The sequence below is a fragment of the Antechinus flavipes genome, chromosome 1 (assembly GCF_016432865.1).
Source record: "Antechinus flavipes isolate AdamAnt ecotype Samford, QLD, Australia chromosome 1, AdamAnt_v2, whole genome shotgun sequence".
Classification (NCBI taxonomy): Eukaryota; Metazoa; Chordata; class Mammalia; order Dasyuromorphia; family Dasyuridae; genus Antechinus; species Antechinus flavipes.
Window position 1 is genome coordinate 656346170 of NC_067398.1, and position 11748 is coordinate 656357917.

At 53.7% G+C, this 11748-nt stretch overlaps 2 protein-coding genes across 2 annotated transcripts; both read right to left on the minus strand.

The window, feature by feature from the left end:
- Nucleotides 1–6719, minus strand: C1H19orf67 (chromosome 1 C19orf67 homolog). The gene is made up of 6 exons (XM_051971689.1): nt 5418–6719; nt 5154–5298; nt 4885–4985; nt 3990–4175; nt 3251–3394; nt 1–2939 (listed from the first exon to the last, which is right to left on the minus strand). Exons 1-6 carry the CDS (start codon nt 5753–5755, stop codon nt 2756–2758), a joined length of 1098 nt encoding a protein of 365 aa, XP_051827649.1. The 5' UTR covers nt 5756–6719; the 3' UTR covers nt 1–2755.
- Nucleotides 6720–6808: 89 nt separating this feature from the next.
- SAMD1 (sterile alpha motif domain containing 1) lies at nt 6809–10467 on the minus strand. Its single transcript, XM_051971686.1, has 5 exons — nt 9583–10467; nt 8736–9018; nt 8431–8527; nt 7827–7938; nt 6809–7593 (listed from the first exon to the last, which is right to left on the minus strand). Exons 1-5 carry the CDS (start codon nt 10450–10452, stop codon nt 7435–7437), a joined length of 1521 nt encoding a protein of 506 aa, XP_051827646.1. The 5' UTR covers nt 10453–10467; the 3' UTR covers nt 6809–7434.
- Nucleotides 10468–11748: the final 1281 nt, after the last annotated feature.

Below are 11748 nucleotides of genomic sequence, written 5' to 3' on the forward strand. Positions count from 1 at the left end.
TGGCACTTTGAAATGATCATAATAACAGCTAACATTTGTAGAATGATGTAAGGTCTGTAAAATACTTTACATCACTAGTCTCTTTTAATCTTCATAATCACCCTGAGACAAAGGTAGCAGATGTATTATTATCCATTTTTTACAATAAAGAAAGCTTCTCTTGCAGATGAATTTGGCCCTGTTACATAGCTAGGAAGTCTCCCCTATTTGCGCACATCTTTCAGGATCCTTAAACTGGAGTTTGTGAACATAAAAAAAGTTTGAAAACTATGTCAATTAATTTCCTTTGTAATCCTATGCATTTTATTTATATGCTTAAAAATACTGTTCTAAGAAGGTGTATATAGGTTTCATTAGTTTGCCAAAGGGATTCATGACTCAAAGGAGGTTAAGAACCCCTTCTATTAAACTGGTTTCCACAAAGGTAGAGAGCTTATCATTCTTCTTGCTGTCTGCTTCTCCTTAGAATGCTCTCCTTTTCAATCCTGTATGCCCTCCTCCTTTCAGCCTGTACTGAGCATCCATCAGTCAGCAACATACATTCATTGAACATCTGCTGTTTTTAGCCTATTGTAAGATATTGTGGGGGATCCATAAGAACTCTCAAGGGTCTTGTCTAGCTCTCAAGACAAGACAAAAAGTTAAATGGTAACAGAAGTGAGCAACAGCACAAGAGATGTTACAAAATGCAAGATTTTAAATAGTACCATTTGTACCATGTTTGAGGAAGGACTTTGAAAATTTGAAGGTCAAGAATGCTTCTATAAAGCTGATGACTTGGCAGACTCTGCTGAAGTAACTGCAGATGGTTAGTCTGGAAAGGGGAAGACTTGGGGAAGTGATAAGTGTCTTCAAATATTTGAAGGATTGTCCTTGGGAAGAGGGATTAGGTTTTTTAAAATCAAAGGGTAGAGCCAGACATAATGAGGAGGCAGATTTAGGCTGTGTGCCCCGATGCAAGTCACCGAACTTGTGAGCATCTCAGGCAACTCTTCGGATTGACTAATCGTCTGTTACAAGCATTGGTTCAGAGAGTCCGGGTTCTCTGATGCTCACTGCCTGTGTGACCATGGGCAAGTCCCCTTCATCTCTTTGTCAGTTTCCAAACCTGTAAAATGCAGGGTTTGGACTAAAAACCTTCTGTAGTTCGTTTTCAGCGCCAGATCTTCGAGATAAAAAGATTAGCATAGAAACGCGCATAGTAGGGGACTGACAAATGTTTGTTTCCTTCTCCCCTCCATTTTATAAATCACATGCTGGTTGAAATGTACCTCGGCGGAGGGGTTCCCACAATGAAAGTTCCTCACGCCGATGAAATCACCTATCTTTTGCCTAACAATCAGAACTATTGGAAAGGTGAAGGGAATGCCTTGGAAAGTAATGAGCTTTTCACCGCTACAGAGCTCTTCGCAGAGGGTAGATGCCCATTTAAGAGATAAAACATACACGTCCGGTTTCGGGGTGGAATCGTTCGGTTTAGATCTCTTCCAGCTCTGTGACCCTTGACTTTTTAAGCCTGGGTGGGGGAGGGGAAGGAGACCCCCACAATTACGAGCAAGATTTGTCCGGGATAGAGCAGACGCTGAGATGCGATTTCCACCGCGGCCACGGGGAGGCGTCCGGGAGCGGCTCGACTGCTTCAAGTCCAGGGGCCAGCCGAGGTTTCCGGGGACAGCAACTCCGGTCTCAGCCCACGCAGATTTAACCGGAAGATATAACCACGACCCTTGGAGGGAAAGGGCGGATGCTATGGAGCCTGTTCACCCCTCCGCAAAAAGGGAGGGATCGATTGCCATCCGTGCCCGGGCGGGAATCTGAGACCGAGGTTCCGACAACCGTTCCCCAGCCTACTTCTGCGGCTGGGAAACAAACCACAACACATGATAGGCCTGGTTCTCGCACGGTACAATGGGAATTGTAGTCTTTTTTAGCCAGAGCTGGAAGGGACCTTGGAGGTCATTAAATGCAACATTAGGCAGCCAGGTTAAGAGTTATTTTTACAGAGGAAGAAACGAAGGCCGAAATTAACCAGTCCGATCTCTCTACTTTCCGGTGGGGTATGGGATCCTGGAGGAAGGAATGGGACGCTCCTGTCTCTCTCCCACCCCCTATCCCATTAGAGTGACACAGCAACTCTGTAGCAGAGGAAAAATTCGAACCCGGGTCCTGTTTCTCCCTATACAGGAATCTTTCTATTTTATCTGGAGGCAGCCCTTTTCCGAAAGAGATTGTTCACGGCTAAAATGTGATCCCCTCCGCTGCATTCCTTTTAGAAGCCCAGTTCCGTGGTCTACAGGCTACGGAAAGGACCGCGGTCCTATCAATCAACTTCGTGGCTAAGACTCCCACTTCCGGAAGTGTATGGGTCGGGGTGCTTCCGTTTGGCTTCCAGTGTTCGTTTGAGCATGCGCCACCCCCCAGCCTTCCCTCCCCGCTTGGGATCTGTACCACTCCCTTTCGATCCCTAGGTAGTTCGCCCGCCCCCATCTCCACCCCTTCCCCCTCTCCAGTTTTGCCGAGCTTCCTAGACGGGAAGGACGAGCTTCTCTCTCCGGCGTTATTGAGACCGAGGCACCTCTGAATTCTTTCTCTTTATTAAATCCAGAACTGTCTGTGCAGTCTAGAGGGAATCGCCACGTCCTCGTCTTCCCCTGCCTAAGCTGCCTGCGGGTTCGAGGGCTGGAGAAGGATCCGCGTCCCTCTCCCTCCCCTACCTCAGTTCCCCACATAGCCAGAACCGAGGGCTACCGAGGGCTCAGGGCCCGGGAGCCCCAGGCCAGCCAGGGGGACCCGTAGCTGTACTTGGGGCTCGTCCTGCGCTCCCTGCCTGGCCCGTGAGAATCTGTACTAGCAGATCGGTGGCCAGTGTGTGAGACGGCTCCTCAAAGCCTATGGTCAGCAGCTGCTGGTATTCCCCCGGGGGCTGAGGGCACAGGATCCTGGCGGGAGGGGGAGGGGAACATTTTCGGTTTGTTTCTGGCAGTCCGAGGGAAATCGTGGGAATAGCATCCTCCCCCTGCACCACCTGCCTCCCTCGATTGTGGCTGGGGCCCAAGAGTTGCGGACGGACATGCTGGGGATGGGGAAAGGGGGAGAACACAACCTTGCTCCACCAATTTTTTGAAAGGGTTTCGACAAAGTATTTAGGAAAGCTAACCCCCTCCCCCCTATTTTTTCTTTGGGGGAAAAACTCTCGAGATTAGGTTTTTGGAGATAGGGCCAGATCTTCAAGCCAGCCCTACTCCCTTACCAGGAATAGATATCGGAGGAACCATCTTGGCCTGGGCCCAAGGGCACCCAGCGCCCAATGGACCAGAGCTTTTGAATCTGGGCACAAGAGTTGGCAGGACTTTTGCCCGTGTCCTCCCAAGTATCTCGATAGCACAGGAAGTAGCTTCGGGAAAGGGAAGGAAAGGATAGGCTGTAGATGCTGACAGTATTTACAGTCTGGCCCCTGGGTCTTTCTTTTGGATCCGGAAGAAGAGGGAAGCGGTGGGGAGTTCATCATTGGTTGAAGTTTTTGTGAAGAGGGACTTTAGCAAAAATAGTATCTTCTCTAGCAGTTTTCTAGGCTTTCCCCAATAGGATTCTGAATGAGCCAGTGTAAGTAGTATTATTCTCACTTTTGAGTGGGGAAACCTGAGCTTGGAAGGCTAATTCATTGGCCACAGTCATACAACTTCTAAATCTCAGGTAGTAAAAATAATATTCCCCTTCGTTTAAAACAGGCCCAGGGGACTGAAGTGACTTATCTCTCTAATATCAGAGCTGGAAATTGAAGCCAGGTGTTCTTGACTTCCAACCCAGAGCTCAGACCACCCTTTGGTGGAAGGATACATGCTTTTGTTTCGATTTTCTTTAGGGGCAGTCTAGACTAGGGAGACTGGGATTTTCATTAGGAGTGAAAAGTACTCAAATTTTGAATTGGAGCTCTTTTTCTGAAGGAAGTAAATTTTAAATGGTAGTGATGGTGAGTCAGGGAGACTCACTATTCTACATGAGGCCCATGTCCCCTGTTGTTGGTCTCAGGACTAGCTTCTAGATTCCAGCGCATCTTCTTGTACAGGTATCGGGGAAGTCGGCCAGCTGTGTAAGGGGCTGGAGAGCAGTATCGGAAAACTGAAACTTGATGAGAGGGGCCCAGGGAGAATTTTCCGCAGAAAAAACAGGAGACACTGATTGGGTCATGAGACAGGAGAGCAAGGATTACAGGTCTTTAGAGATCATTGAATCCAAAACCCACTACCAACCCCTCAAGACCTAGAGAGTTTAAAGAACTTGCCTAAGATTATAGATTGGAATTGGAAGAACCCTTAGAGAGGTTCTTAGAGATCGTCTAATACTACCTCATTTTACTGAAGAGGAAATGGAGGCCCACAAATTAAACCATTTGCTCTGGATTGAACAGATGGTATTTGAAAAAATATTTGAACTCAGATCTTGCCTCCCACTCCATCACTTGCTCCATACATAGGAAAGGTAATGAGTTAGTACAGCTAGAATTTGAACCCACGCTGTGAAAAACAGTGTTTTTCTGGTTTTGTTTTGTTTTTTTCTGATTGAGCAGAGCTCACAAAAAGTGTTTTCCCTTAAACAACTTTAAAAAATAGTACAAATATTTCTGTTTAACACATGAAAGAATATGTGTAGTGACTTGTTCGGCTAGAAAGTGAGGGCCCATATTCTAGTGGGCTGACAGTGACATTTCAGTGACCTGAAATGTCCAAACAGAGGATATTTGGCTCAATGGCTGGAGGATTCAAGGGGGCTCGTTAGAGTGACCTTCAGAGAGAGATCTTCTTAGTTGAGATATGGGGGAGGGAAGTACCTAGGACCATATTCTCGACCCAGATTTCCTTGCCTCCCTTCCCCCAACCCAGTTACCTGAGGGGATCAGTCTCTTCCAGTACCACAAACCCGAAGGAGGCATACATAAGCACCAGCTGCTCCAGCCTAAGGGCCAGCTGTTGGGAGATTTCTAGCAGCTGGAGGGAGAGGACAGTACATATCAACCCAGATGTGGCTCCTCCCAGTTGCAGGGGAAGGCAGTTCCCCACCCTATGCCCAAGCTCCTAATCTTCACTCTCCCCCTCCCCCTCCCCCCCAGGAGCTAGGGTATGGGCCCGGATCCAGTTCCCCTTCTGCTGACTCACCCTTTTCCGAACCAGCTCCTGTAGGGCCCCATGAATAGGGGGCATGCCCCTGGCAGCAGACTCCAGGTACAGGAAGTAAGGCTGGCACATCTGCAGGAAAGTTGGCATCGCCTTGGCCAACTGCTCCTTCTGAACCCGGTCCCTGCTGGGGAGGGGCACATGGGAGGGGAGCTCCAGCTTGGGCTTCCACCTCACCTGCTCCTCCCACAGCACCCATCCCCCTCTCCTGATCTCCAGGATAGCCAGGCAGTCTGGTCCCATCACCTGTAGAGCAGGTAGCTCTGGAAATCCTCCGCTTTCTTGAGCAAGTAGCGGAGCTGCTCCGTGATGGGGCTGAACATACTTTCCAGAGGCAGTAGTGCAGGGCCGGGGGCGGGGGCTTGGGGCGGGCCAGGTAGCGGGGTTGAAGCCAGAGGCTGCCCTGGGACAGGCCCCCCAGGCTCAGCATCTGCCGGAGCCCCTGCTCGACTAGGGACCACAGGCCAAGGGGACTCAACTCCACCGTGCGGGGTAGGGGCGGGTCCGGGGACCGAGTCTCCTGCTGGGAGGGAGTCTCGGACTCCGGTAGGCAGAAGTCCCCCGAACCAGGGCTCGCTGGCCATGAGGGAGATAAATGGGGAGGCCGCACTGGGCCCTCCTTCCTCAGTGGAGAACCCTCCCCAGCTTTCCGGGGCAGCAGGCTCCCGGGCTTTCTGCTCGCCGACTCCCACTACCACTGAAGGGAGACCGGGGCCGGGGGCCGGGCCTCATTTGAATGTCAACACGCGCCAGGTCAGGGTTGAGCTTCTCTCCCAGCGGCCACGCGCCGCGGAACAGCACGCTCCAAGCTCCAAGTTCGGGTTCACAATATATATATATATATATATATACACACACATCTATGCTGCCTCACTCTTGAAGCCCAGAAACATAGAACCTCTGCCGTCCTGCCCTTTCAAAAGAACTACGCTATCCTCAAGATTTCCCCCGGGATTAGCAGTTTGTAATCACGTGTTAAAGTAGGAAACTGAGGCCCGGGGAGAGGAGGCAATTTAGAAACATAAAACGAATGGGCCAGAAGGGACTCCTAGCCATAATCGATGGTTAATGGGTGGCAGATGGACCTTAATTTTCAGGTGGGAAAACTGAGGACCAGCAGAGTAATGACATCATAGATGGGTCCATAGATGGAAGGAGGATCTCTTGATCATTTAATTCAACCTTTTTTTTTTTTTTTTTGGACTGAAAATAGCCTTCCCCAAAGATATAGGGAAAAGGACTAAGTGTTCTCTAAGGTCTCTTTCAGCTCCATAACCTAACAACAGTAGGGCAGGAACACTGGATTTGGAGGTAGAAGTGATAAGAGCAAGAATTTACTTAGCTTATTTATTTATTTTAAAAGGTTGACAAAAGTGCTTTACAACTGTTAACTCGTTCAATCCTGGTCAGGACCTCATCTCAGTTTTCTCTTTTGTAAATGCGTAGGTTGGACTAGATGTTTTAAGATATGTTTTAAGACTCCAGCCTAGGATATGATAATGACCTCCCATTTTCCCCCTAATGACAGAATCCAGTAAGGAGAGGATCCCCCCTGCTTAACTCCCCCATATTAGACAAGTGCATGAACAACAGAGACATTTAGACAGATTCACATATACATACATAGACACATCAGAGATTTTTCTTTTAATTTTATTTAAAAAACCTTAGGTGCAATATTAAAAAGCAATTTAGCCAGAGCAACAACCAGAAAGAGAGAGAAAACGAGAGGAAGGAAACAGGACAACCCACCACTTCAACCCTGGGCAAGGTTGGAGGCTGGAGGCTGGAAGGAAAGGCATTGGGATTAGGGGAACAGGTGGGGTGAAAGGGAAAGGGAAAGGCCAGTCCAGTCCTGTCTTCCTCAGGGTGAAACATTTACAAAGGTGAAGTCTGGCTGAATTGGGGGAAGGGCTAGGGAAAAAGGAGGGCTTTCCTCTCCCCACCAAAGGAGTCTAGTGGGGGGGGTATTGGGGTCCCCTCCTGGTATGCTGCAGGAACCTGCATCTGCCCCTGCCATCACCCTCAGCTTGGAATGCAGGATGTGGATAGGAGAAAGATACCTACAGTTAAGGGAGAGAAAGTTGGGGAGGGATGACAATGAGGCGCCTGCCTCCCTGGAATCTCTTTGGGGAGTGTGTTGGGAAGTGGGTATTCTCCCCCTTAGGGAGTTCCTGGATGCTAGGGACTCTTAGGCAGATGGGGTACAAGAGAACTGAGGGAAAGGAGTAAGGGAAGCTTAGGAGTTACAGGGGGTGGGGGCTCAGCCAAGAAACCCATCAGGGTCATCATCTTCAAAGTGGCCCTGCTGAAGGACCTTGATGTGATGCTCATAGATTTTGAGGGCTGGCCCCAGGCGGATTGAGAGGCCAGTTAGCACATCCGTGCGCTGCATCAGCAAAAGGGATTTCCCGTCAATTTCCTGGAGGGGAAAGAAGCAGAGCTCACTTGGATCAGGCCTGAAACTCTGTCCAAGGCCCCTTTACATACATGGCTTCTTTCTGGTTTTTGTAGTTGAGATTACTCTGATCATCAGTGAGTGTGTGTGTGTGTGTGTGTGTGTGTGACACACACACGAGATATAGGAGCAAGGGACCCAGAGAAGGAAGCAAGGAACCCCAGGGGGTGCTGGCTTCAGCAGAATGGAGGTCTCACCTGTTCCTGGAAAGCAGAAGCCTGTTCAGGGAAGCCAGCCTCAGTGAAATACTCTACCACATCCATCACTGTCCACTCCACAGGATCAGATGGTTTTTCCTTCCTACCAGAGCTATGGATACCCAAACAGATCATAATATTGTCATCATCCCATCTAACACTACCAAACATTTAACATGTGAAAATTCTTTGCAAATCATCTTCTCATTTCATCCTCCTGTGGTAGATAGGAGTGGGACGGGGCAAGGATTACAATTCTAATTTCAAAGGAGGAAACTGAGGCTGGGAGGAGAGAAAAAGTTGGAAGATGATAAGATTTGGGTTTGACTGTAATTTAAATTAAATAAACATTGACTGTATTCAGCCCTTGGGATGAATAGGTGATGTTACTACCCTTCAAGAGTCCCACTACTGTTCAAAACCTTGTAACATAGTTAATGATACCCACTTTCTAGTTTCTGAGCGATTGTTGAGAAATTAGTATGACCAAGTCTATGACTACTTACAAAACACGGTTGTTTTCACTGGACTCCCAGGGATCAGCCCTGACCCCCAAGTCAACATTAGACCCAGCCTCAAGAGACAAAAATATTCACTGACTTACGAGCAACCAAAAGGAGTTCCATCAGCACTGGGCAAGGCTGGCTTTCCGGGGGGCAAAGGCACGGGTGAAGGGGAATCTGGACCTGTAGCAGCTGAGGCTAGAGTAAAAAGGGCACATTGGTCAGCTTCTCTGTCCCTCTATCCTCCCTCCCTAGACATATCCCAATCCTAAAAAGAATTCTTCAGAATTTTTATCTTTCATATCTACCTTGTTTCCCAGGGTACCCCACCCACTTTAGAAAATGAGGTAGCTCTCCTGCTCCTCCATCACAAAGGGAACTTCAATTTCTAGAACGTTTTTCTTACCTGAACCCCCTTCCATCTTCACCACTCCCATTGGGAAGGCTTCCCTGGTTCCATCTGCTAGGGCTGAACGGTGACCCTCATCCTGTCGACCTGGTGCTATGGAGGAGCTCCACTCCCTGGGCCTCTCTTTCCCACTTTCCCGATGGCCAGTCTCTCCATTGTACTGGTTTTGCCCACCGTGGGCACCCTCTCCCTCAGGCACCTCAGAACCCTCTGACAAAGCAGACACCTCTTCTTCATCCTCTTCGTCTTCCTCCTCCCTCAGGGACTCTTCCCCGGACTTCTGTGGGGAATGAAGAGAGTTTGGAATGTTTTCCACAATCTTTTCTAATCTATATTCCCTAGATGTCCTCATTCTATCTGTTAGACTTGAAAGATGGGGGCTGTCCAGATTTCTGGGTCCAAAGTTGACTTCTGCCCTTGGGAGTCTTTAATATGTTCCAGGGAATTAACTCCGGGGAATCCTGACATGACACCTTTTCTAGGTCCCAAACCAGACTGTCTGTCCCCAGAGCTTCTGGTCTATTTCTGAGGAGAGTGGGGGGGCCACTTACTGACCCTGGACCAGGCCCTTCTGGGTGCTTAGTCCAAATCCCTTTCCTTCCACCCTTGGCTTGAGGAGGACCTAAGAGATTCTAAGCTCTTACTGGTCATGGATCTCTAGTTCTCATAAAAACACCCTTGCACTCTCCACTGGGTCTGATCTCATCTATCCTTTACGTTCTCCTCATCCCTCCTCCCTAGTGTAATCTCTCCTTCAGTCTTGCTTTCAGCCTCGGTCACCCGGGAATCCTTTGCTGATCTTCCTCTACCAGTGCAGGACTTTCATTCCCAGTCCTAGTCTTACCTTGGTTCGGGCTGCTCGGGAGCTAGTGGCAGGAGGCGCCCTTCCCGAACGATCGTTGCGGGGCAGGGCAAGACTGGCGATGCGGGTGCGCTCTAGACGGCCTCGGGCAGCTGCCGCTTCCTCCTCTAGCAGCAGCCCCTGCACGCGCCCGCGGGTCAGCCGGCCTCCGCCGCCGCCACTGCCCCCGAGGTAGCGCACCACTTCCCGCAGGCTCACGGGCCGGGCTGGTCCGCTCCGAGACGCGCCCCCCTCCGGCGGCAGCGGCAGCGGCAGCGGCGACGGCGGCGCCGGCTCCCGGGCGGCGGCCCCGGCGGGCGGGGGGGCACGGCGCGGGCCGGGCGAGGGCGCCCCGGCCGGAGGCGGTGGCGGGGGCAGGGGCGCGGCCCGTTGCGCTCGGGGGGGCGGCGACGGGGCCGGGGCGCCGGGAGAGGGGGGCGCTGTGGCCGCGGCTGCCCGGGGCGCTCGGGGCGGGGAGGCGACGGGCGCAGGCGGAGCGGGCGGGGGCGGGGGCGGCGCGGTGGCGGCGGCAGCCCCCCGGGGGCCGCGCGGAGGAACGGGAGGGGTGGCGCCCCGACGCGGCGGCTGCACGCGCGCCGCGTTGCGGTACGAGATGCTCCCCTTGTAGCTGACCCGAAGCACGGCGCGCTGCTGGATCAGCTTCTCCAGCTCGGCGCGCGTGCGCTCCGGCTCCGGCCCGTGCCGCCGCCTCACCATCCGGCAGATGCGCTCCAGGTCCGGCCGCGCCTTGCGCGAGCGCAGCGAGTCGATGGTGTCCAGGATCCACTCCTGGTAGCGGGGGGACGAGGCGGACGACGAGGCGGCGGCCGCCGCCGCCGTGTCCGGCGGGGGCAGGGCCGGGGGCCCCGCCATGCCTCCCGCCCGGCCCGGCTGCACCGTGCGCGCCGCCTCCCTCCCAGCGCGGCGCCCCCCCTTCCCTCCGCTCTCCCCTCCCCTCTCAACCCCCGACTCCCCTCCCTCTCTCCCTCAGCCGCCCGCCTCCTTCTCCTCCTCCTGCTGCCGCTGCCGCCGCCGCCGCCGCTGCCGCTGCCGCCGCTGCTCTTCCCCCTCCCCCCGGGGGGCGCAGCGCCTCGGTGGAGCGGCGGAGGCGCTGCTGTTTCTTTGCAAAAAGAAAAAAAAAAGAAAGAAAAGAAAGAAAAGAAAAAATGCAGAGACAGAGACACACGCACACTCACACAAAAACCCCGCTCCTCCTGGGCGCGCGCGGGTCCCGAGGATGGGAGGAGGGGGAAGCGCGAGCCGGGCCCCTCCCCGCCGCCACCGCCACAGCCGCCGCCGCACGCGCCGCCCGCCCCGCGGCCGGGACACTCCGGCCCCCCTTCTCAGCTATCCACCCACCCACCCCTACGCGCTCGCTTTTAAGGTGGAGCCGGGGCCCCGCTTAGCGCGCGCGACTCTACCCCCCCCTCTCCGGCGCCTCTCTCGCTCAGTCTCTCCCTAGCTTCAACCCGCCCCCCCCACCCCCCCTAGCCCTTTACAACTCCCGCGCGCTTTTTAAGGAGGCGCCGCGGAGTTGGCGCCGGGGCGGAGGTGGGGATGGGGGGGTGGGGGGTGGAGAGAGGGAGAAAAAGAGAGAGAAGGAGAAAGAGAGAGAGAGGGAGAGAAGGAGAGGGAGCGCGCAGGGGGAGGGGGAGGGGAGTGGGCGGGCTGGGCGGTGGCGCTCTCCCTCCAGCCATTGGGCGCGGAACCCAGACGTCCCCGCCGCCCAGCCCCCTCCCCCTTTCTGTCCCCCGTCTCCCCCTCCCTACCCGTCCCCCCTCCCCCCCGCCATTGCCGCCCAGCGCTCCAGGCTCAGGACCGCACTTACCACCAACTCGGGGACTGACGGAGCCAGGCGTCCCGCTTTCTCCGCCGCACTGCTTGGGCTGCGCTGAGAAATCGGGGGCCGCGACGCCCGAACCTCTCCCCCTCCTGTCCCTGTACCCGGCGCCAGCCGGTGCCCCCAACTCCGGACACCGAGAGAGGGAGGATTCAGCCTCCTTTCCCCGCCCAGTCTGCCTTGGCCTCGCTCCCCCGGCGGCGCTGGAGCCGCCTCTCCGACAGCCGCACCGTGGATCGCGGAGCGAAGGAGGCGGCGGCGTGGCGTAGCGCTTAGAGCTCAGGACGTGCCCTCGAAGGGACCCCCTGGGTTCGCGTCCCTGCTCTGCC

Coding starts and splice junctions, on each gene's coding strand:
- C1H19orf67 (XM_051971689.1), bottom strand. CDS start 5,755: ATGGCCAGCGAGCCCTGGTTCGGGGGACTTCTGCCTACCGGAGTCCGA. Junction 3,395..3,989: donor CATGGGCCTCATGTAGAATA/GTGAGTCTCCCT, acceptor CCTTTCCCGAAG/CTACTTCCTGTGCTATCGAG. Junction 2,940..3,250: donor TCCTCCGATATCTATTCCTG/GTAAGGGAGTAG, acceptor CCCTCCCGCCAG/GATCCTGTGCCCTCAGCCCC.
- SAMD1 (XM_051971686.1), bottom strand. CDS start 10,452: ATGGCGGGGCCCCCGGCCCTGCCCCCGCCGGACACGGCGGCGGCGGCC. Junction 9,019..9,582: donor CCCGAGCAGCCCGAACCAAG/GTAAGACTAGGA, acceptor CATTCCCCACAG/AAGTCCGGGGAAGAGTCCCT. Junction 7,939..8,430: donor GGAACTCCTTTTGGTTGCTC/GTAAGTCAGTGA, acceptor GGGTATCCATAG/CTCTGGTAGGAAGGAAAAAC.